The sequence below is a fragment of the Amphiura filiformis genome, chromosome 5 (assembly GCF_039555335.1).
Source record: "Amphiura filiformis chromosome 5, Afil_fr2py, whole genome shotgun sequence".
In the NCBI taxonomy this organism is placed as follows: domain Eukaryota; kingdom Metazoa; phylum Echinodermata; class Ophiuroidea; order Amphilepidida; family Amphiuridae; genus Amphiura; species Amphiura filiformis.
In genome coordinates this window covers 39,192,822-39,214,277 of record NC_092632.1, presented here as the reverse complement: position 1 = coordinate 39,214,277, position 21,456 = coordinate 39,192,822, and the positions used below count along the sequence as shown (strand labels likewise).

Sequence of the window (21,456 nt, the reverse complement as noted above, 5' to 3'; positions counted from 1 at the left end):
TTTTCTCTAATATTACGTTTACACAAATGATGTGAGAAGATGCGATAGTTACATTAGTTCAAAGGTCAAATAAATTCTGGGTGCGCTTGGGAAGGTAAGCGTTGGATTCGTGCGCTTAGAAGGAGGTCATGAATATTTATATTATGACGTTTTCAATAGCTTCGGAAAACTAATAAGAGCTACAGTTTAGCAAGCGCGTTTACGACCGCCCGCCCCCTGCTGACAATCTATTTCCCCATACATTTTTATTGACACTTATAAGTATATATATGCATCCTCTTTTTATGACAATTTTCACTAGATATCCACGCAAAAAGCTTATTCCCAAAATTTCAGTTGATTTCCGATTTTGAGTTTGCGAGTTAGGCTATGCATAAATATGTTTTTCGTTCTGGTATAGCCTACCAGAACGAAATTCAAATTTCACGATATCTTTGCTAAACGAATTAATCTGCAAGAGTTTTTTGTACATAAACATTATGTAGCCAGAGGTTTTCAGTGATATAAAAATCTCAACTTATTTGGAGAAAAGTGGGGGATGATGCTGTGGATCACGAAATGCCCTTTTAATATGAGGGTAAAACGCGGAAAGCTAGCACCAAATTTTGAGCTGTGATCACTCATTTCAAAACAAAGAAAATAACAAGTAGGCCTAAGTAATTAACAATTAAAAGTTACTTATTCACACACGGGCACACGGCCAAATGATAATTAGGCCTATAATTAGGCCTATATGTTTTTTGTCTTCGTGTGTTTTATTCAACTTTTCACACAAGCCTCATGGGTGACATTTAACTTTTTTTTTTAATTATCCGGAGATAATTATGTTATCTCGGGATAATTATCCCGATATAGTTATGTTATTCCGGGATAATTATGTTATCTCGGGATATTTATCCCGATATAATCATGTACGGGATAATCATGTTACCGGTATATCAGGATAATTATCCCGACTCGGAGAATCAGGTTATCTCGGGAGAATCAGGTTATGCCGGGATAATTATTCCGAGACAATCATGTTATCCCGGGAAAATCAGATTATATCCCGGGATAATTATCCCGATATAGCCTAATTATGTTATCCCGGGATAATCATATGTTATCTTGGGATAATTCTCCCGAGATAATCATGTTATCCCGGAATAATCATGTCATCTCGGGATAATTATCCCGAGATAATCATGTTATCCCGGGATAATCATGTTACCCGGGACAGGGTTCGATTTTTGCCGGCAGAAAACTGTTTTTGCCAAGTGGAAAAAACCGCGGTTTAAACCGCGGTTTTTTCCACCTGCGGCAAAAACCTGCGAACCCTGTCTCGGGATAATTATCCCAAGAGAATCAGGTTATCCCGGGATAATTATCCCGAGACAATCATGTTATCCCAGGAAAATCAGATTATCCCGGGATAATTATCCCGAGATATTATATGTTATAGTTATAGTGTACAGGCTATGATCTTAGGCCTATAGGCCATTGGGTTATTTTTTGGCATATTTGCAATACATAAATGGAATCGGCCACATTTATTGTGTTTGTAGGTCCTGTTGTAGGCCAACCAGAGCAATTTAAACGGTCAAAATAGCCAGTGGGATTAGGCCTAGGCCCATAGTTATCTTCAGTAGAGATATCAGATCAATATAACTATCATCAGTAGATAGCAGATCGACATAGGCCTAGCTATCTTCTGTAGGCTAGATAGCAGATCAATATAGCTATCCTCTTTAGATAGCAGATCAATATAGCTATTTCAGTAGGCCTAGATAGCAGATCAATATAGGCCTAGGTGATTAACTTTCGTCAGTAGATAGCAGATCAATATAGCTATATCCAGTAGGCCTACATAGCAGAAAAATATAACTATCTTCAGTAGATAGTAGATCAATACCGCTATCTTCCGTAGATAGCATTCTGTTATGACCAACGTATACACCAACCTTACTGATGGCCTAGGGACAGAATACCCTTTACTACCAGGTTCACACAAAGTAAACACAGTACACTGTAGTTACTATTTCAGAACAATAAAACACTAGTAACATTTATTTTGGGGTTAATTACATCATCAGGTGGGGCTTTAACCATGTTAACCTGCTTCACAAGTTATAATACACATACACAATCATATAATGTATAGCATACTAGCATATAGAGTAAGCATATTAATATGTTATCATTGGCAGTGCCATCATTGTGGCATGAGATGATCTAGAGTCATTTGTTATCCATATCATGTCTTGATCTGTAGTTGGGAGTTTCCATGAAGACTAGTCTGTACTCTGTAGCCAGTTAATGCATGCTCACTTGATTCGCATTTTCGTGTACACTACTCAAAGTCATGTCATGACAGAATCAAATAACACAGCACAGCTAGCTTAAGCTTAACAGTTCCTTGGAATGGTTTCATACCAACGTATAACTTTACCTCCACTAGGTTCTTGAATAACTGCTAAGTCTTTCTGGTGAATCCTTGTATTTACATTGCAAATGTTAGATATAAAAATCTGCAACTATCTCAGCCCATGTGCCATCCGTGTTGCTCAGGTAGGCAGCCATTTTGATCTCCCCTATTTTCAGTCTGTAGGCAATTAAGCCTGTCTCCCAATTAGCTGGCAGGGGGTATCTGATGTTGGATGCTCAATGCCTCAATCAATCCTATGATATACCAGTGGACATCACACCTCCCCCCTTAAAAGAGAAGTTTACATGTAATGAAAACTTCACACTTCCTTTAAGTGTTTTACTACATAACTGATTACTTAGTTAAATCACTATGGTTCTTATACCTGAACTTTTGTGAAAAAACACCTTGACTGTATAACACTATCACAAAATAAAATGTTGACATTGGTTCATGACCATGTCACTGCTTTTCTTTTTAAAAGCAATTTTTGTTTGATAACAAAACTCAAAGTTTTATATAGCACAAAAGCAAAATTTAAATGCCATGAAAACTCAGCTTTGAACATGTTCCATACATGTGATCTACTTAAAAGTACACAGTTTTCCCTTTTAAAAGGAATTCTTGTTTCACACAATGTTTCACAAAAAAAGGGTTCACAATATATGTTAAATTTAAGCTGCCCTTGATAGGGTGTCAGTTACCTCACTGTCTTGCCATTTAACATGCTTGACATCCAGGGTATACTCTTGTTTGAGTGGATTTACCATGTAGGGATATTGCTTTATGGGTGCAGAATCAGCATCACCTACATGTGCAGCAAGATCATGGTATGTCAAGTCAGTTGTAGTTGTCAGGACCTTTTCACCTGGTTTAAATACTCTGTTCTCAGCTTCCTTGTCATACCATGTTCTCATTCTGTCTTGACTCTCTTTGAGATTTCCATTTGTCAGACTTATGACTACATTACATGTACTATGCACCACTACTTGATTATAGACTCTCCATTCTTGATAAACTTTTGTATCTGGAGGTCTGCAATTTCTCACTAGAACCTCATTTACTTTGTACAAACATACAGGGACCTCATTTGTTTCCTCTATTGATCTTTGATATCTGTTTACAAGTTTTGGTTCCTTCACTTTTTCACTAACCAATTTTGCATGGTTACTAGGGTACTGTTCACAGTCCCTATGTTTCTCAGATTTTGTATTTACATTGAATACATTGGGATCTGATATCCCCATAACAATAGATCTTGATTGTTCATCCTGATCATATACATGTATTTCAGAAAGAAAAGTGTCCTCTAGGTCTGGGACTAAGTCATTTTCCTTTTTCTGACTTTCATGTTTGTCTTGAGCACTCTGTAAGGGCTCCATAATTTCTGTGTTTGCTTGACCGCAACTCATGGATCTGGGAACAAAACCTGATGGGAAAACATAATTCTCTTCATCCCTATCAGTTTTAATCACTGGTTTAGTAACTACATGTATGTGATCAGGCACTTTATCAGGTAGTACTTTTTCCTCAGTAAAATCATTATCCAAGAGTATGTTCACAGCATCTATGGGCAGTTTCTTTACTCCCACTTTACATGTTTTTGACACCAAGTCAGTCTGTAATTCAATTATGTGAGGGGATTACTAACAATATCCATCCCAATATCATCAGGGACCAGCACATCCTCTCCAGTGGAAGATTTCTCTGAAAATGACAAGGTGCTTTCCAAATTTGCACTCTTGCCACAAGCTGTATCCTTCATTATTTCTATGGGCTTTGGATTTGATTTGTCATTTGATGACGACACACTAATTCCCTCACTCACCAAAGATTCACACATTTCACTAACTTCTATTGAGTCAGATTCCTTTTGTAGGACTTTTTGGTTTTCATTGGGGAGACTCTCATAAATTTGCACAGGGTCTACACACATTACAGGAGATGAACAATTTTGTTTCTCATGAAGTTTCCAACATTGGGACATCAGGTGCCCTTTCTTATGGCAGTGATAGCAAGAAGGCCCTGATTTAGGCTTACTTTCATTGATAACCTTTTGTTTACTAGGGTCACTGGGAACTTTTGTACTTTTTGTATCATGAACCTCAGATGACCAAACTTTTTCTCCATGTTGTGTGCTTCTTAATTCCTCATAGGAATTTGAGTGTGAAAATGGCTTTGCCAATCTTGTGTTGTACTGTGAAATGAGTGCATACTTATTCAGGATGGCCTGCTTTAACGTAAGGTAATCTGCATCAGGTAAACAGTAAAATACCTCATAAGCTTTACCCACCAAAACACTCTGAAGTAATAAACACCATTGGTCTTTTGGCCAGGAGAAACTGTTGGCAATTTCCTCGAAATGTATGAAATATTTGTCTACTTTGCATTCATTGAATTTTGGTACCAACTCGATATGTTCTGTGACATCAAATGTACTCTCTTTGAATACTAATTCTTGTTTCAATTTCTCATGCTCAAGTGACCATTTCATTTCTAATTGTTTCATCCTGAATTCTTCCTCCATTTTTAACTTTGCCATGTTTTCTTGTGCTGCAGTTTTCAATTTCTGCATTTCAATTTCATGTTGTTTCATCCTGAATTCTTCCTCCATTTTTAACTTTGTCATGTTTTCTTGTGCTGCAGTTTTCAATTTCTGCATTTCAATTTCATGTTGTTTCAGTTTTACAACATCCACCCCAACATAACTTTGGACTTCCATTTTCTTATCCAAATATTTTTCATCAAGAATATTCTTACCAACCAATACATCTATGAGATCATTTTTAATTACTTGCTTTCTCATTGGCTGTTTCATATCCAATTCATAATATTGGCCTAATGACACTAACTTAGGTCTTCGTAACTGGTCAAACTTTTCCCATGTTACATCCTTAATGAATTCTTCTGGTTTAAACTCCATGATGATGATTCTGATTAAACCCAATTTTTACAGTGTATTTTTTTCTTTACGTACAGTGTACTGTAATTTTTAATTCAATATCTCAGAACACGAGCCCCTGTTTCTGGCTCCAAATTACTTAATTCATTCCCGGACGTGAGCCCCCAATTCTGTTATGACCAACGTATACACCAACCTTACTGATGGCCTAGGGACAGAATACCCTTTACTACCAGGTTCACACAAAGTAAACACAGTACACTGTAGTTACTATTTCAGAACAATAAAACACTAGTAACATTTATTTTGGGGTTAATTACATCATCAGGTGGGGCTTTAACCATGTTAACCTGCTTCACAAGTTATAATACACATACACAATCATATAATGTATAGCATACTAGCATATAGAGTAAGCATATTAATATGTTATCATTGGCAGTGCCATCATTGTGGCATGAGATGATCTAGAGTCATTTGTTATCCATATCATGTCTTGATCTGTAGTTGGGAGTTTCCATGAAGACTAGTCTGTACTCTGTAGCCAGTTAATGCATGCTCGCAGTTCGCATTTTCGTGTACACTACTCAAAGTCATGTCATGACAGAATCAAATAACACAGCACAGCTAGCTTAAGCTTAACAGTTCCTTGGAATGGTTTCATACCAACGTATAACTTTACCTCCACTAGGTTCTTGAATAACTGCTAAGTCTTTCTGGTGAATCCCTTGTATTTACATTGCAAATGTTAGATATAAAAATCTGCAACTATCTCAGCCCATGTGCCATCCGTGTTGCTCAGGTAGGCAGCCATTTTGATCTCCCCTATTTTCAGTCTGTAGGCAATTAAGCCTGTCTCCCAATTAGCTGGCAGGGGGTATCTGATGTTGGATGCTCAATGCCTCAATCAATCCTATGATATACCAGTGGACATCACAATATCAATATACCTACCTTCAGATCAATATAGCTATCTTCAGTATCAGTAGATAGCAAGTTAATAATATAGCTATCTTCAGTATCAGTAGATAGCAAGTTAATATAGCTATCTTCAGTATCAGTAGATAGCAAGTTAATATAGCTATCTTCAGTAGATAGCAGATCAATATAGCTATCTGCAGTATCAGTAGCTCAATATAATTATCTTCAGTAGATAGCAGACCAAGTTATCTTCAGTAGACAGCAGACAGTATAACTATCATAAGTGTATAGCAGATAGGCCTATCTTCAGTAGATCAATATAACTATCTCAGCCAGTAGATAGCAGATCAATATAGCTATATTCCGTAGATAGCATATCTTCAGATTAATAAAGCTTTCTTCAGTATAGAAAGTAGATATAGCTATTTTAGTAGATAGCAAATGAATATAGCTACCGTCAGTAGATAGCAGATCGATATAATTATCGTCAGCAGATAGCAGATCGATATATAGCTATCTTTTGTTGATAGCAGATCAACATAGCTATCCACTGAAGACAGCTATATTGATCTGCTGTCTACAGACGATAGTTATATTGATATATCTACTGACAACAGCTATTGATCTGCTATCCACCGAAGATAGCTATATTGATCTGATATCTATTGAAAATAGCTATATTGATCTGCAATCTACTGAAGATATCTGTATTGATCTGCTACTACTGAAGATAGTTATATTCATCTGCAATCTACTGGAGATAGTTACATTGATCTGCTATCTACTGAAGATTGCTATATTGATCTGCTCATGATCTACTGAAGATAGCTATATTGATCTTCAATCTACTGAAGATGGCTATATTGATCTGCTATCTACTGCATATAGCTATTGATCTGCTATCTACTGAAGATAATTATATTCATCTGTAATCTACTGGAGATAGCTATATTGATCTGCTATCTACTGCAGATAATTATATTGATCTGCTATCTACTGAAGATAGTTATATTCATCTGCTATCTACAGATAGCTATATTCATCTGCAATCTACTGGAGATAGTTACATTGATCTGCTATCTACTGAAGATTGCTATATTGATCTGCTATCTACTGAAGATAGTTATATCCATAGTTACATTGATATGCTTTCCACTGAAGATAGCTAGGCCTATATTGATCTGCTATCTACAGAAGATTACTAGATCGATCTGCTATCTACTGAAGATAGCCAGAAAATGGCCAGAAATGGGTTTTCAGGGTACATTCTTGGGGCGCCTTTTAAATAAAATGCTTAAAAAAGGCAATAGGAAAACCGTACGGAAACGCTTAAATATGCAAATTTTCTTTCTCGCTGCGCTCGCAACATGCATGTGCAAGGGGGAGCAAAGATTTTTTGGCGGGTCGAGAGGGGGGAGCGATTTATTTAAAATTTATTTAAACAGTCTCCTACCCAGATTTACACTCCATCACCGTACATCCTATGATATGGACGTCTATTACAAAATTTGCATGAGCAACTGCGTGAAAGAGATTTTGCATGTACAATTATCCCAAGATAAACATGGCTAATTAGGATAATTTGGATATTTTGGTTATTATAATGCCTCATTAGGATAATTTGATATTTTAGATATTTGGATATTTTAGATAATTTGGATATTATTAGGGCTAATTAGGATAATTTGGATATTTTGGATATTATTATTTTGGATATTTTTATGCCATATTAGGATATTAGGATAATATAGGTATTTCAGATATTTGGATATTTTAGATAATTTGGATGTTATTAGGGCTAATTAGGATAATTTGGATATTATTAGGGCTAATTAGGATAATTTGGATATTATTATGCCTCATTAGGATATTAGGATAATTTGGATATTTCAGATATTTTAGATAATTTGGATATAATTAGGGCTAATTAGGATAATTTGGATATTATTATGCCTCATTAGGATATTAGGATAATTTGGATATTTCAGATATTTTAGATAATTTGGATATAATTAGGGCTAATTAGGATAATTTGGATATTTTGGTTATTGAATGCCTCATTTGGGTAATTTTGATATTTCAGATATTTAGATATTTTAGAAAATAATTTGGATATTATTAGGGCTAATTAGGATATTCTGGATATTATTATGGCTAATTAGGATAATTTTGATATTTTGGATATTATTATGCCTCATTAGGATATTAGGATAATGTGGATATTACAGATATTTGGATATTTTAGATAATTTGGATATTATTAGGGCTAATTAGGATAATTTAGATATTTTGGATATTATTATGGCTAATTAGGATCCATCCTTCAACACAGTCATTCAGTTTTATGATTTACAACACTAAAATAACACATTAGACCAAGCATTTCTGCACTTTCTGCTTCAATGTAACACCTTTAATAAAGCATTTTTGCACTTCTTGCTTCAATCCTAAACTTTTCAAAACTTGATGCATATGTAACTTTAGGCAAAAATTATATTACAAATTTTCTATTTCCAAAATATCCAAATATCTGATATATCTGATATATCTGATATTTCAGATAATATCTAAATTATCCGATATTTTGGCTAATTTAGATAATATATAGCTAAATATCTGCTAATATCTTAATATCCATCACTTACCAGGCCAAAAAAAGGCCCAAATATGACAATATCTAAAATATAGATATAGCTAAATATCTGATAATATCTTAATATCCATCACTTACTAAGTAAAAAATTTCCAATAGAAATTTTATAAGTTCCTAATATCCAAATATCTGATATCGCGGATATTTTAGATAATATCTAAATTACGGTATCCAATATTTTGGATAATTTAGATAATAGCTAAATATCAGATATTTTGGCTAATTTAGATAATAGCTAAATATCTGATAATATCTTAATAGCCAACACTTACCAGGCCAAAAAATATTTAATAATTTTTAAGTCCCAAATATTAAAATATCAGATATATCGGATATTTCAGATAATATCTAAATTATCCGATATTTTGGATAATTTAGATAATAGCTAAATATCTGATAATATCTTAATAGAAATTTTATAAGTTCCTAATATCCAAATATCTGATATAGCGGATATTTTCAATAAAAATTTTATAAGTCCTTAATATCCAAATATCTGATATAGCGGATATTTCAGATAATATATAAATTATCTGATATTTTGGATAAGTTAGATAATAGCTACATATCTGATAATATCTTAATATCCATCACTAAGTAAGTAAAAAAATTTCAATAGAAATTTTATAAGTTCCTCATATCCAATATCTGATATAGCGGATATTTTCAATAAACATTTCATAAGTCCTTAATATCCAAATATCTGATATAGCGGATATTTCAGATAATATCTAAATTATCTGATATTTTGGATAAGTTAGATAATAGCTACATTTCTGATAATATCTTAATATCCATCACTTATAGTAAGTAAAAAAATGTCAGTAGAAATTTTATAAGTTCCTAATATCCAATATCTGATATATCGGATATTTTAGATAATATCTGAATAATCCGATATTATGGCTAATTTAGATAATAGGCCTACTATTTTAATAGCTAAATATCAGATATTTTGGCTAACTTAGATAATAGCTAGATATCTGATAATATCTTAATATCCATCACTTACCAGGCAAAAAAAAATATAAAAAATGCTAAGTCCGAAATATCCAAATATCTGATATATTGGATAATTTAGATAATATCTAAATAATCACATACTTTGGATAATATCTCAAATATCTGATATTTTAGATAATATGAGATATCATGATCCACAAAAATAGCCAAATAGCTAAAAACAACTTTGTAACTATCTAAAATAGCAGATTTTTCACCCTATACCGTACTACAACACACAAATTATCCAAATTATCTAAAAAACAAAAGAAGTTACAATCCCGCACCTAACTCGGGCCAAGGGGGATGAGGGGGATGTGAATAAAATTGTGTTCATCTGCTCAGTGATGTAGCCAGGACTTTTGCAGGAGGCGGTGGCAGCAAGGTACATTTCAAGGTGGGGGACAATTGGATGAAAATGATAAAAAAATGAGCTAAAAGGTACAACAAATTTGTCCAAAATGGGCTAAAAAGTACTGTAGAAACAAATGCATAAAAATCTTAAATATCAGAGCGGCCAGCATCCCACAGGGGCAAGACTTCTCACGGTGGATACGGTATGATATGGTGGGCAAGAAGACTTGCTTCGATCATGATCTAATTGCAATTTCAAGCCATTGATTTATATGGAAAAGATACTAAATATTATACTTCTAAGAGCTTCTAAGTTCTAAATGATAATCTCCTCTCATACCATTAATCACATTAAATAAAACATTTACATGTACACAAAATATACAAAATTTACCAACCGCGAAAGACCCTGACCGCGAAAGACGGGTGACCGCCAGTAGGCCTATAATAGCTTATAAGGGACCGATCGTTATTTACGGCAGCAGGGGGGGGGGGAATGGGTGTTTTGGCAAATATATCGACAAAAAATTTCGCGTTCCCCTCGCGTCCGCTCAAAATTTTCGCGTTCCCCTTGTTTTCCCAATTTTCTCATTTAAAATTTAACAATCCCCCTCCTAGTTCAACTAAAAATTTCAGGTTCCCCCCTCAAGACCACAAAAAAATTTCGTGTTCCCCCCTAAATTTACCCATTCCCCCCACTGCCATAAATAACGATCGCTCCCTAAAGCTCTTAGGCCTATAATCAATTTTACAAATCCGAATAGATAAAATACATACAAGATAATACCGTTTCAATTTTACGACTTCAAAATATACGACAATGCATAATAATACGTTACTAATGTATTATTTTGCAGAATTAGGCCAGATTGACCATTTCACTGTTTTTTGATAAGAACAGGGATATATGGGGATATGAAACCACCAGAATTAAATCTGTGTATGAGACGTACATGGACATGATGGACAGTGACGTAGCGTATCAATATTCATGACCTCCTTCTAAGCGCACGAATCCAACGCTTACCGCTTGGGAATTTCCCCCATTTCCCAATCATTTTCGTGTTTTAAAGCGTCTTTTTCATGTTTACGGATACTTTTTCACGTTATCCACGGTAAGTCGAGTACATCAGTGGCTTCAGCTTCAGCTTCAGTTCATATATTGGCTGGACTCCCAAGGAGTATTAAAGCCAAGCTTGTGCGGGGTTATTGCTGTTTATTGATATAGTCTATATCATGACTTTTGAAGGCTTGTACAGACGGTGCTTTTACAATGTCTTCATGTACTGTAAGGAGTTCCAATCAATAATAGTTCTTGGAAAGAAAGATTGGTTGTGACTGCTTAGACGTGTTTGGTGTTGTAAAAAACTCTTTGAATTGTTGCGACGAGAGGGACGGGTTACTGGTGTCAGGTAGTGATCACTGGGGATGTCCACCTCGTTGTTGGTAATCTTGTACATGATGAGGGTCAATCTGGCTGCTCTTCTTATGTCCTCTAGTGATTGCCACCCGAGATCTTGCAGAAGGTTCGTCACTGTGCCTTTGGTGCGCTCGTAGTTTGATTTCACAAACCGGGCTGCGTTGCGCTGGACCCTTTCGATTTTGGTCTTGTGATTTTTCTGGTGTGGATCCCACACTGTGCACGCATATTCTACATGTGGTCTTACAAGGCTGAAATAAGCTGTTTCTTTGAGTTTCTGTGGACAAGAATACAGGTTGCGACTTATGACTCCCTGCATACGGCGAGCTTTGGATGTCGCATGTCCAATATGTGAGTTCCAGCCCAAGTCATCTTGGAGGTGGACGCCAAGATAAGGATGAGACTTCACCACCGCAAGTGTTTGGTTGCACAACTTGTAGTCTTGATGTTTAGGGCTACGGGAGTTGGTGACATGCATTACATAACATTTGTTGGGGTTAAACTGCATTTGCCAGTCTTGTTGCCATGTAGTTAGTCTGTCCAGGTAGTCTTGCAGTGTCTTGGCGTCTGTCGGTGAGGAGATAGTCCGGTAAACTAGAGCGTCGTCTGCAAATAAACGTGTTGATGAAGTAATACAGTCTGGCAGGTCGTTGATGTATAAAAGAAACAAAAGAGGTCCTAGTACCGTTCCTTGAGGGACTCCTGAGTCAACGGTCACAGCAGATGATTGTCGTCCGTCCAGCACAACTCTCTGTGAGCGTCCTATGAGAAAACTGGATATCCATTTGAGCAGTTGGTCGTTGATTCCATGATGCTTGAGCTTATGAAGAAGTCGATGGTGGGGCACAGTGTCGAAGGCTTTCGTAAAGTCTAGTATAATAACGTCAACACTCTTCTTCTGGTCTAGGGCGCTACTTAGGTCATGGTGCGTGATAATCAGTTGGCTGTCACAGGATCGTCGTTGTCTAAAGCCATGCTGGGAGTCCGTCAGAATTTGGTGGTGGTCGAGATGAGACATGATTTGGCTGTGTAAAACGTGTTCCATAACTTTACAACAAATACTGGTCAGCGACACGGGCCTGTAATTTTTAGCTTCAGCACGATCCCCCTTTTGTAGATTGGTGTCACGTTAGCCGATTTCCAATCCAGCGGTAAGGTTGCAGTTTGAAGCGATTGGTTAAAAATGAATGTAAGGACTGGTGTTATCTGTGGTACAAGTGTCTTTAGAATGCGACTTGGTAGACCATCAGGTCCGGCTGCCTTGGACTTCTCCACGCCAGGCTCAGTGATGGTGAAGTTCTTCATTGTAGGCTGAGCAGATGTTGGGTCCTTCATGGGCATGTTATTACAGTCTTCCTTTGTAAAAACAGATTTGAAGTAACTGTTCAAGATCTCACATTTTGCCCTGGCATCAGATGTCAGCTGCCCTTGGTGTCTAAGGGCTGAAATTCCACTGGAATTATCTCTCTTAATTTCCCCTTTTCACATACCGCCAGAATATCTTTGGATTTTCTTCCATTTTAGGTCCAAGTGTGTGCGTGATGTAATGGTTATAGTTCTTCTTCAACTCGGTCTTAACTTCCTTTTGAAGTTTACTATATTTCTCCCATACACGTCGCGCTTTGCACTTTTTAGTCTCTCTGTGCCATCGATTTTTCTGCTTTATTTTGTGCTTGAGCTCTCTAGACATCCATGGTAGATCTCTATTTGATCTTATCATCTTCGTGGGGATGTGTTTAGCTGCAAGACGATGTATACTATCTTTAAATTGAGTCCAATTTTGCTCCACCGATTTTTCCTCTGGGTTGCAGCTGAGGAAAGATGAGCAAAAGTTGTTTACATCAGCAGTAAGTCCTTCAGTGTCCATTTTATGGTATAGGAAGATCTTACGGGGTGGGCTTCTGGTACGCTGAGGCTGACCATCGATGAGCACTAAAATAGTATCATGCTTGCATACCCCAAGACCAGGCATGTGGAAAACGTCTTGCACTGTTGTTGGATTACTTGTTAAGAACAGATCAATCAGGCTTTCGGAGTCTTCCGTGCGGTGGGTAGGTTGTGTTACCATTTGACTAAGACTTTTCTCAGAAATGATCTCAAGCAGTTGATGGCATAGAGGGCCCTTGGTAGCATACTTCTGTGTGCTATAAGTAGTCCAATCAATGTCTGAAAGGTTAAAGTCCCCTCCCATCCATACATTGGGGGAGTTGACGATGCCATAAAGTTTGTTCAGAGAAGCATCAAGTTGATCTAAGCTATACCTTCCATCATCTGGTGGACGATAAACACAGCCAAGGAATATTGATTTGGCCCCCTTGATCTGTAACTGGGCCCATACAAGTTCACAATCAGTGTCCAGGTCTGGCCTGTGAGTTACGATTAAATCATTTCTGTATGCTATGAATACACCGCCGCCTCCTTTATCAGTACGGTCTTTCCGTATCACGCCATAGTTTTCAGGAAAAATCTCTCCGTCAAGTATGTCTGAGTTCAACATGGCCAACATGGCCAACTAGCCTGTAAGTTGTCCCCACTTACAGGCTAGTTGGCAAATCTGACATGGGTACTTCAAGGGGCGTGGCCCTGGGCTGGTTTCGAGGTCACCCGATTGAAGCAATAGGAATGTACACAGAAAATGTAGAAAAACACTCTTATCATGTTTGTTTACATCAATACGACAACCATGGGTATTAAATATCAGTACTTGTAGGCATTTGTTGTTACTCATCACAGATATCAAGGAACTATTGATCTTGAGATAGCTTGGGTCGATGGAATGGACGCCATCTTTGTTTAAAACTTCACGTTCACAGTAACTTAAATTGAGGCAAAATATGTAGAACAACACTACTACATGTAGTAGGACAACTTTATGGCTCTGGTTAGCTCGAGATACTCTAGCTAAAATACAGGTTTACATTTACTATCTTACATTATCTTGCTGTATTTCAGCTAGAGCTCCAAACGACAAGCTTCCGGTTTTTTTGGAGAACAATACTGTTACGTAAGATGAAGAAGAAACCCGCCTCGGATCCCGCCCTACGCATTATTTCATGGTACTTATTGCAATTTGCCTCCACACATTACGTAATCAACACAAAGCTTTTGTGAGGATTAGTGAGTGGATAAGAAATTGACAGTGGAGGATACGAAGGACACGCCGATTGTTAGTTGTCAATCATGAATTGCCGCAACGTATTAATATTTTACTGCATGGCATTCCGCAAAAACACCAAGACAAATTATGCCGTATTTTTCCAAAGATCATCTCATATGAAGTAAGCTGAATGCGATCTGTACTTTTGTAACATTCCGATCGCTTTTGATCACCTATTATCGGCGAATTTGCTTGAAAACACGTGAGTTCATGTTGTGTAAACATACTTAGCATAGACACAAATGAAATTACGATGCAATACAATGCAATTTGAATGCGCAGCAGATCTATAGAAATAACTTTGCCCGGTTTTATGCAGAATTAGACCCTGTCTGGCTCTGGTAGTACTCCATATTGTAGAGAAAGAAAAGGTTTGGTCTCACCTGCCAGATGATCCCCAGTAACCGTTTCCCTGCACCAGTAACCCAATTCCGAAGTTCTAGTCCATCATTGCAGTTGTCAATTCATCCACAGAGAAAACATCGGCCATCTTGAACAAGCTGTTGAATTCGGATACATGGAAATTGTGTGCAGTAAACTGAGAGTTTGATCTCTCTGAATGTCAAGGAGATGACAAAATTTAGTTAAAACACATCCGGAATAATAGTGCACCCAGTTGATGTAATTTTGGGAGCATAAAAATATCCAAAACAGTTGGAAAAATTGGATATTTGGCGAGGGAAGAGACCGCGATGTGTAACCCCGCACAAGCGCCCTGACCTGGTTGTGGGTATGGTTTATTTGTTGACAGACTTGTGTGGGTGTACGTATAGTGATGTCTGATGGTGAAATAATACATGTAAATAGACATGTTTACACTTCCTGGATCCTCATGGATGATCCTGCACTGACACGACGGCAGTCTGCATGCATCATCGGGTGAATACAATGCAGACCTTAGAAGGAGGTTAGGCACAGCGTCATCATCCCTATATCTTCTTATCAAAAATTGCTGTGATAAAACGGCGAATCCACTCGTTCTTCAACAGCTACGCATGGCGATTTTGCCCGATTTTGTTCGAGATAGGCCGAGCGACTCGGGCTAAACAGCCCTCGAATTAACCCAAGGCATAATGCCGTGGGTGCCCAGCCCCACTGCTGTAATGCCCTCAAAATATGTCCTTTACCGACGGCCGTGCCCTCTATTGAAGTTGCCGTCGGTGCCCCAACCCTACCTCTTCATTATGAAATCATCTATCAGACTGTTTGTGTACACGTGTTTTCTTCGCTTTTGAGAAATTGCCTTGGTGCCCTTCTCAAATTTTCAACAGTTGCCATGATGCCCTCTTGATATATTACAAACTGCCGTGCTGCCTTGCCTTTTCAGTGAAAATTCAAGGCAAATTATTTATCAACTTGCCCTAAAAAAGTTGCTGTGCCCCTTCAGATCCTTAATTCGAGGGCCGAGGCTAAGTATAGGCAGGTTTCAAGTACGCCACGGGTCACTAACCCTGGAGGCACAACAACGATATTGGAGCATGTGAAAATGAAATATCACCCACAGAATGCTAGTATTCCTTTTACAAAGCATGGGTTTGAATAACGCGCCAAAGATTCACCGAGGATGATAATAATTTGTTTGTTAGATAGGACTCCTTTTCTTGCGTTCGGTTAAATACCAATTGCCCGTCGCTCACCAACGGAGTATTATTAAGACGTGATTCATTGCAGGGGAAAAAATTTAAAGGTCGTCGACACTGTGTTAGGGTTAGGGTTAGTTTTAGGGTTTGGGTTAGCATTGTATTACAAACCTGACCTCCTTCTAAGCTAAGGTCTGTAATACAACGACTTCCGCATCATCGCCTGACAATCATAGCAACAGACCGATAATCTGATTGGCCGATTGTGTGTCAAATCGTTTAGTCGGCGCAGATCGGCGCCTTTGAAGTGAACACAAAGCTCTGCGTATATCGCTCATTAACAGGGCGCTCGTGTCAATCTGAGCAAGGGACTGCCATTCTTCCCTAAGTTTCTCAAGCCTTCTCCACTCCGTATGAAGGCTAAAGCATCGATACATTGAAAAATCCAGGGTTCTCTCCCTGAACTTTTGGTCGGCAATAAGACCCAACATTAAGAAAGCCTAATAACTTACTAAACCTCTATTCAACTGTTTTTAATTTGTGTTCTATACCATTTTTGTTTATGAACAGTGACATAAAGCTATCCAGTTGCATGCAAGAAACAAACTAATGACATTTTTTTCTAATCCTTTCCCAGGACCAAGTAATTACACTAGAGATATTTCTGTTGTCAACAAAGTGAAACCCGGACTTGGTACTAGGCATATGATTGTATGCATGTGACAATAGATAAAGGTTGGTATGTTTCAAATGATAATTCAAGAACATAATTGAAAATGCTTTCCTTTTTAATAGACCCAGGCATCACAGAATCCCCAGCCTGGCAGCCTGTGACAACCAACAATTTGATGCAGGGCAACCACAAACATTGACACTGCATGTCAGCCTGGCAGGGGGCTAGATTTGAAGAAAATGTTGTACGAAGTATGGGGTCACCGTGTCTTGTGACTACCTATAGTTGGAGGTGAATAAATGTGTGCATACTTGCTCTCAAGAGCAAGGCAAGAAAAGTATCAACTTCAAGTCGAGCAAGCAGTTTTCTATGTGGACATGCCTGTTGGGCAAGTGGAGATTTGAAAATTGTGTGAGGCCTGATTATGCAGAGAACTTGAATTCCATCTTGTTTATGCGAGCATTAGGTCTTCATTTAAGAAGGAAAAAATATGAGAAGCTTCTGCTTGTGCAGACAGAAAGATGTGGCTCCCAGATAAGGTTTCAAAATAATGTTTCATAAAAGTCCCAGAAAGGGTATTAAAATGGCTGTAAATCTTGAAGAAGTCATATTTACACTGACTTTCAGAAAAGAATGGCATTCTCTTATTATCGATGTGACAGGGATGTAAGAGTTCCTCTTTTCAGCTGATTTCCTCATTTTTGGTTGGCAAAATGTACGCATTTTCTTTTATTTACAGCCCATATTTGGCGTTTTTACCCTGATTTCACACTGTTTTTCAGCGTTTTTAGTAATTTTCCTCTTTTTATGCCTCCACCGCGAGGCATACTGTTTTTGCAATGTCCGTGCTTCCGCCCTTCCGCTCTTTCCGTCCTTCCGTGCTTCCGTCCGGATGCCATATCTCGGCATGGATGGGCGGATTGACTTCATATTTTCAGGATAGGTGGGTCATGGTCAAAAACTCTGGCTACTTTTTTTTGGGTGAGGTTCAAGGTCATATACTGAGGTAAAAGGTCATTTGAGGTCAGGGGGCTCATTTTCCTTATTTACCTCTTTTCTCAGAGACTAGGGGTCGTATGTTCCTCAAACTTGGTGGGTGGGTGCATCTTGACCCCAGGCAGAACAAGTTTGTATTGGTTAGTGGGTCAAGGTCACCTGAGGTCATGCAGGGGTCATTTGAGGTCAAATGAGCAAAAACTGTCATATAGCCATGAAACTTGGTAGGTATAGTTAACATTTAGAGCCAAATTTTTGGGAGGTCATTTGGGGTCACCCAGGGGTCATCTGAGGTCAAGTTAGTAAAAACTGTCGTATGGGAATGAAACTTGGTGGGTACAGTCAACATTTAGAGCCAAATTTTTTGAAGGTCATTTTGGGGTCACCAGGGGTCATCTGAGGTCAAATTAGTTTGAACTATCATATGGGCATGAAACTTGGTGAGTACAGTCACATTTAGAGCCAAATTTTTGGGAGGTCATTTTGGGGTCACCCAGGGGTCACCCAGCTTTGTATCAACTTGTGAGTACGTGCCACATCACTCCCTTTGGTGGAGGTAGATCACGGTCGACGCTTTGCCGAAACCGCGACATCCGAGAACCGCGGTCCATCTAGTTTGGTCTGTGACCTCTCACACTCCTGATGTGAGCACCCTATTAATAAGGAGCTTTGTGTTCCCTTCATGAGCACTTTGCCACTCTGCTCCAATCAACACTTTAATAATCAATAGTCAGCCAATCAGATTACAGGTCTGTTGTTATAATTGTGAGACAATTGAATTGGCGAATCAGAACCCCACTAACGTGTTTACGCTGTGTATGACTCAAAATGTTTACAAGTGCCATTGTTCTCTGCCAGCAATTGTAGGTTATCATTGAAAGACCCATTTTGTTCTAAGTACAGAAAAGGGTAGGTAATTGGGGTTTTCCCCTGGGGTTTTCTTATCTTTAGATGCAGCCACATACATACCCCAACCTGGCTGTAGGGGTCAATTTCACAATGTTTTAGTTCTTTTTAATCAGGGTCACTTTCGGCACTCAATCCTGGCAGGGGCACGAACCGTTCCAAACCCAACCAAGATGAGGAACCTCATTTAGGGAAAATAAATTGTGTACTGCAGATAGATTGAACTTGGGAACTGTTGTGACTCTCTATGAACTTGTAATTTCAAATTGCTTTTAATGCTTATTATCAAATAGTTTTTAGCACCACTCTTCTATCATTGCAGATCACACACAATGGCTAGATCACAACCCAAGAAAATCAAGATGAATACCATCGACTGTACAGCAGCATTCCTGGACAACTTGTCTCAACATTTCAAGGATGATAGTTTCTCAGATGTTACTTTAGTTGTTGGAAACAAACGCTATCCAGCTCTCAAAAGCATCCTGGCTGTTTCAAGCCCATTCTTCCAACGCATGTTTTACGGAGGTGATTGGATGGAACGGACAAACAAAGATATCACTCTTGAAGAAACACCCGAATGCCAAGAAGTTTTTCCAACTTTCTTGCAGTACTTTTACAGCGGTACTGTGTCAGTCAGTCGTGACTCAGTCGTACCATTAGTCACGTTAGCAGATAAGTACGGTGTAGAAGTACTGAAAAACCAGTGTTCTCAGTTCATGATGTCATTGCTAAACCACGCTGACATTGAAGGTGCTTTAACTTGGCTAACCTTTGCAGAGCATATCAACATTGATAACCTTGCCCAAAAGTGCTTTGACATCATTTGTATCAATTTTGAAAAAGCAACTTTGTTCCCGGCTTGGTCATCCCTCTCATTGGCACACATTACAGAGATTCTGCAAAGATCAGATATGATTGTAGCTAGTGAGTATACAGTATATTTGGCAATTCAAAAGTGGCTCTTAGCTAATACCCTTAATGGCTCAAGTGAAGTTTTGAAACATATTCACTTCAAGAATATGACCACTCAAGAGCTGTTAGAAGTTGAAGCATCTGATCTAGCAAGTGATAGTAGTCTAAAAACCAGTGATGAAATCAAAGCCCATACCATGGAAGCATTTCGATACATGTGTATAACAAAAGAGGGGATAAGCACTGCCAAAGGTTGCCAAACCCCAGCACAACGTGTATACATATCCCAAATCCATACAAAAACTGCATTTTGTTCAGACGATCCACTTTTCTTACGACCAATATGCAAATGGTCCTCCGAAATCCTGAAGTTAAAGTGGCAATTGAAGAAAGTGCATGCTGGCAGGTATGTTGTAGTCTTGCATTCAGTGCCATCTACACCACAACCCTCTTTGCAACAAGGTGGGTTTGGATTTACGTTTGGTTCTGTTGGGGCCGCTAATCAGTCACAAGCATCTAATCCCATACCTGGGGGCTTTGGATTTGGGAGTCCTCGGCCAGGCGACCTGCAGTTTTTGTATGAAACCCAGCCCTATCCATCTCAGTTCCAGCACCTGTTCGGTACTCCCATTCATGTCAAAGTGCTTATCTGTTTTCGTGATAGTGGTGGTGTTGTACATCATGTGATCAATCACTCGGTTGACACTGCAATACCTCAAGCAATGGGGAGTAGGGTAGTTGAACTTCCACCAATTTCTAATATGCTAGAAGCAGGTGACAGTGAGCGGGATGTTTTCCATGACATTCTGTACTCATTTGAGGTCCTGAAGAGACAAGGTGGGACCGTGAGTGTAATGGTGGTCCAGTTGCCAAAATCCAGAAGAGACAAGTTGGGATCGTAGTAGTGTAATGGTCAAGTTGCTAGGATCTTCAAGAGACAAGGTGGGACCGTGAGTGTAATGGTCTAGTTGGCAGGATCCTGAAGAGACAAAGTGGGACCATAATGTAATGGTCCGGACCATAATGTAATGGTCCAGTTGCCAGGATCTTCCAAGAGACAAGGCAGAACTGTAATGTAATGGTCCAGTTTGCAGGATCCTGAAAAGACAAGTTGGGACCGTAGTGTAATGGGCCAGTTGGCAGGATCCTGAAGAGACAAGGTAGAACCGTAATGTAATGGGCCAGTTGGCAGGATCTTGTAGACAAAGTGGGACCATAATTTAATGGTCCAGTTTGCATGATCCTGAAGAGACAAAGTGGGCCATAGTGTAATGGTCCAGGTGTCAGTTACTCAGCATTTGAAAAATGGTGGTCCACTTAATGGTTTCACAACTATAGCTTTTTTTTTTTTAATAGTCAACACCAAATATACGTGGATGTATTGAAACAGGACACTGGACTGGATGTTATGGATTTGGGAACGGCCATGCAGGACAGAAGGGTTTGGCGTGCTGTTGTAGTTCGAGGACACCACTCATCTTAAGCAAGCAACACCAAATAGTCCTGACTATGACTAAGGCTCAAGGTAACTGCATGGTGCTAAAAAACTTCAGAGATTATATCCAGGACCATG

General features: G+C 38.5%; 1 protein-coding gene across 5 annotated transcripts; it reads left to right on the top strand.

Annotated features, from left to right (window-relative positions):
- Nucleotides 1–77: 77 nt before the first annotated feature.
- Nucleotides 78–21,246, top strand: LOC140153099 (BTB/POZ domain-containing protein 9-like). Of its 5 annotated transcripts, none has more exons than XM_072175720.1 (3): nt 78–93; nt 11,283–11,351; nt 19,291–21,246. In XM_072175720.1, exons 2-3 carry the CDS (start codon nt 11,320–11,322, stop codon nt 20,783–20,785), a joined length of 1,527 nt encoding a protein of 508 aa, XP_072031821.1. In that variant the 5' UTR covers nt 78–93; nt 11,283–11,319; the 3' UTR covers nt 20,786–21,246. The 5 variants fall into 5 exon arrangements, with proteins under 5 accessions (XP_072031821.1, XP_072031824.1, XP_072031823.1 ...); XM_072175723.1 differs by lacking the exon at nt 78–93 and adding an exon at nt 17,031–17,128 and having other exon boundaries at nt 11,265–11,351; XM_072175722.1 differs by lacking the exon at nt 78–93 and having other exon boundaries at nt 11,270–11,351; nt 19,291–20,825; nt 20,995–21,246.
- Nucleotides 21,247–21,456: the final 210 nt, after the last annotated feature.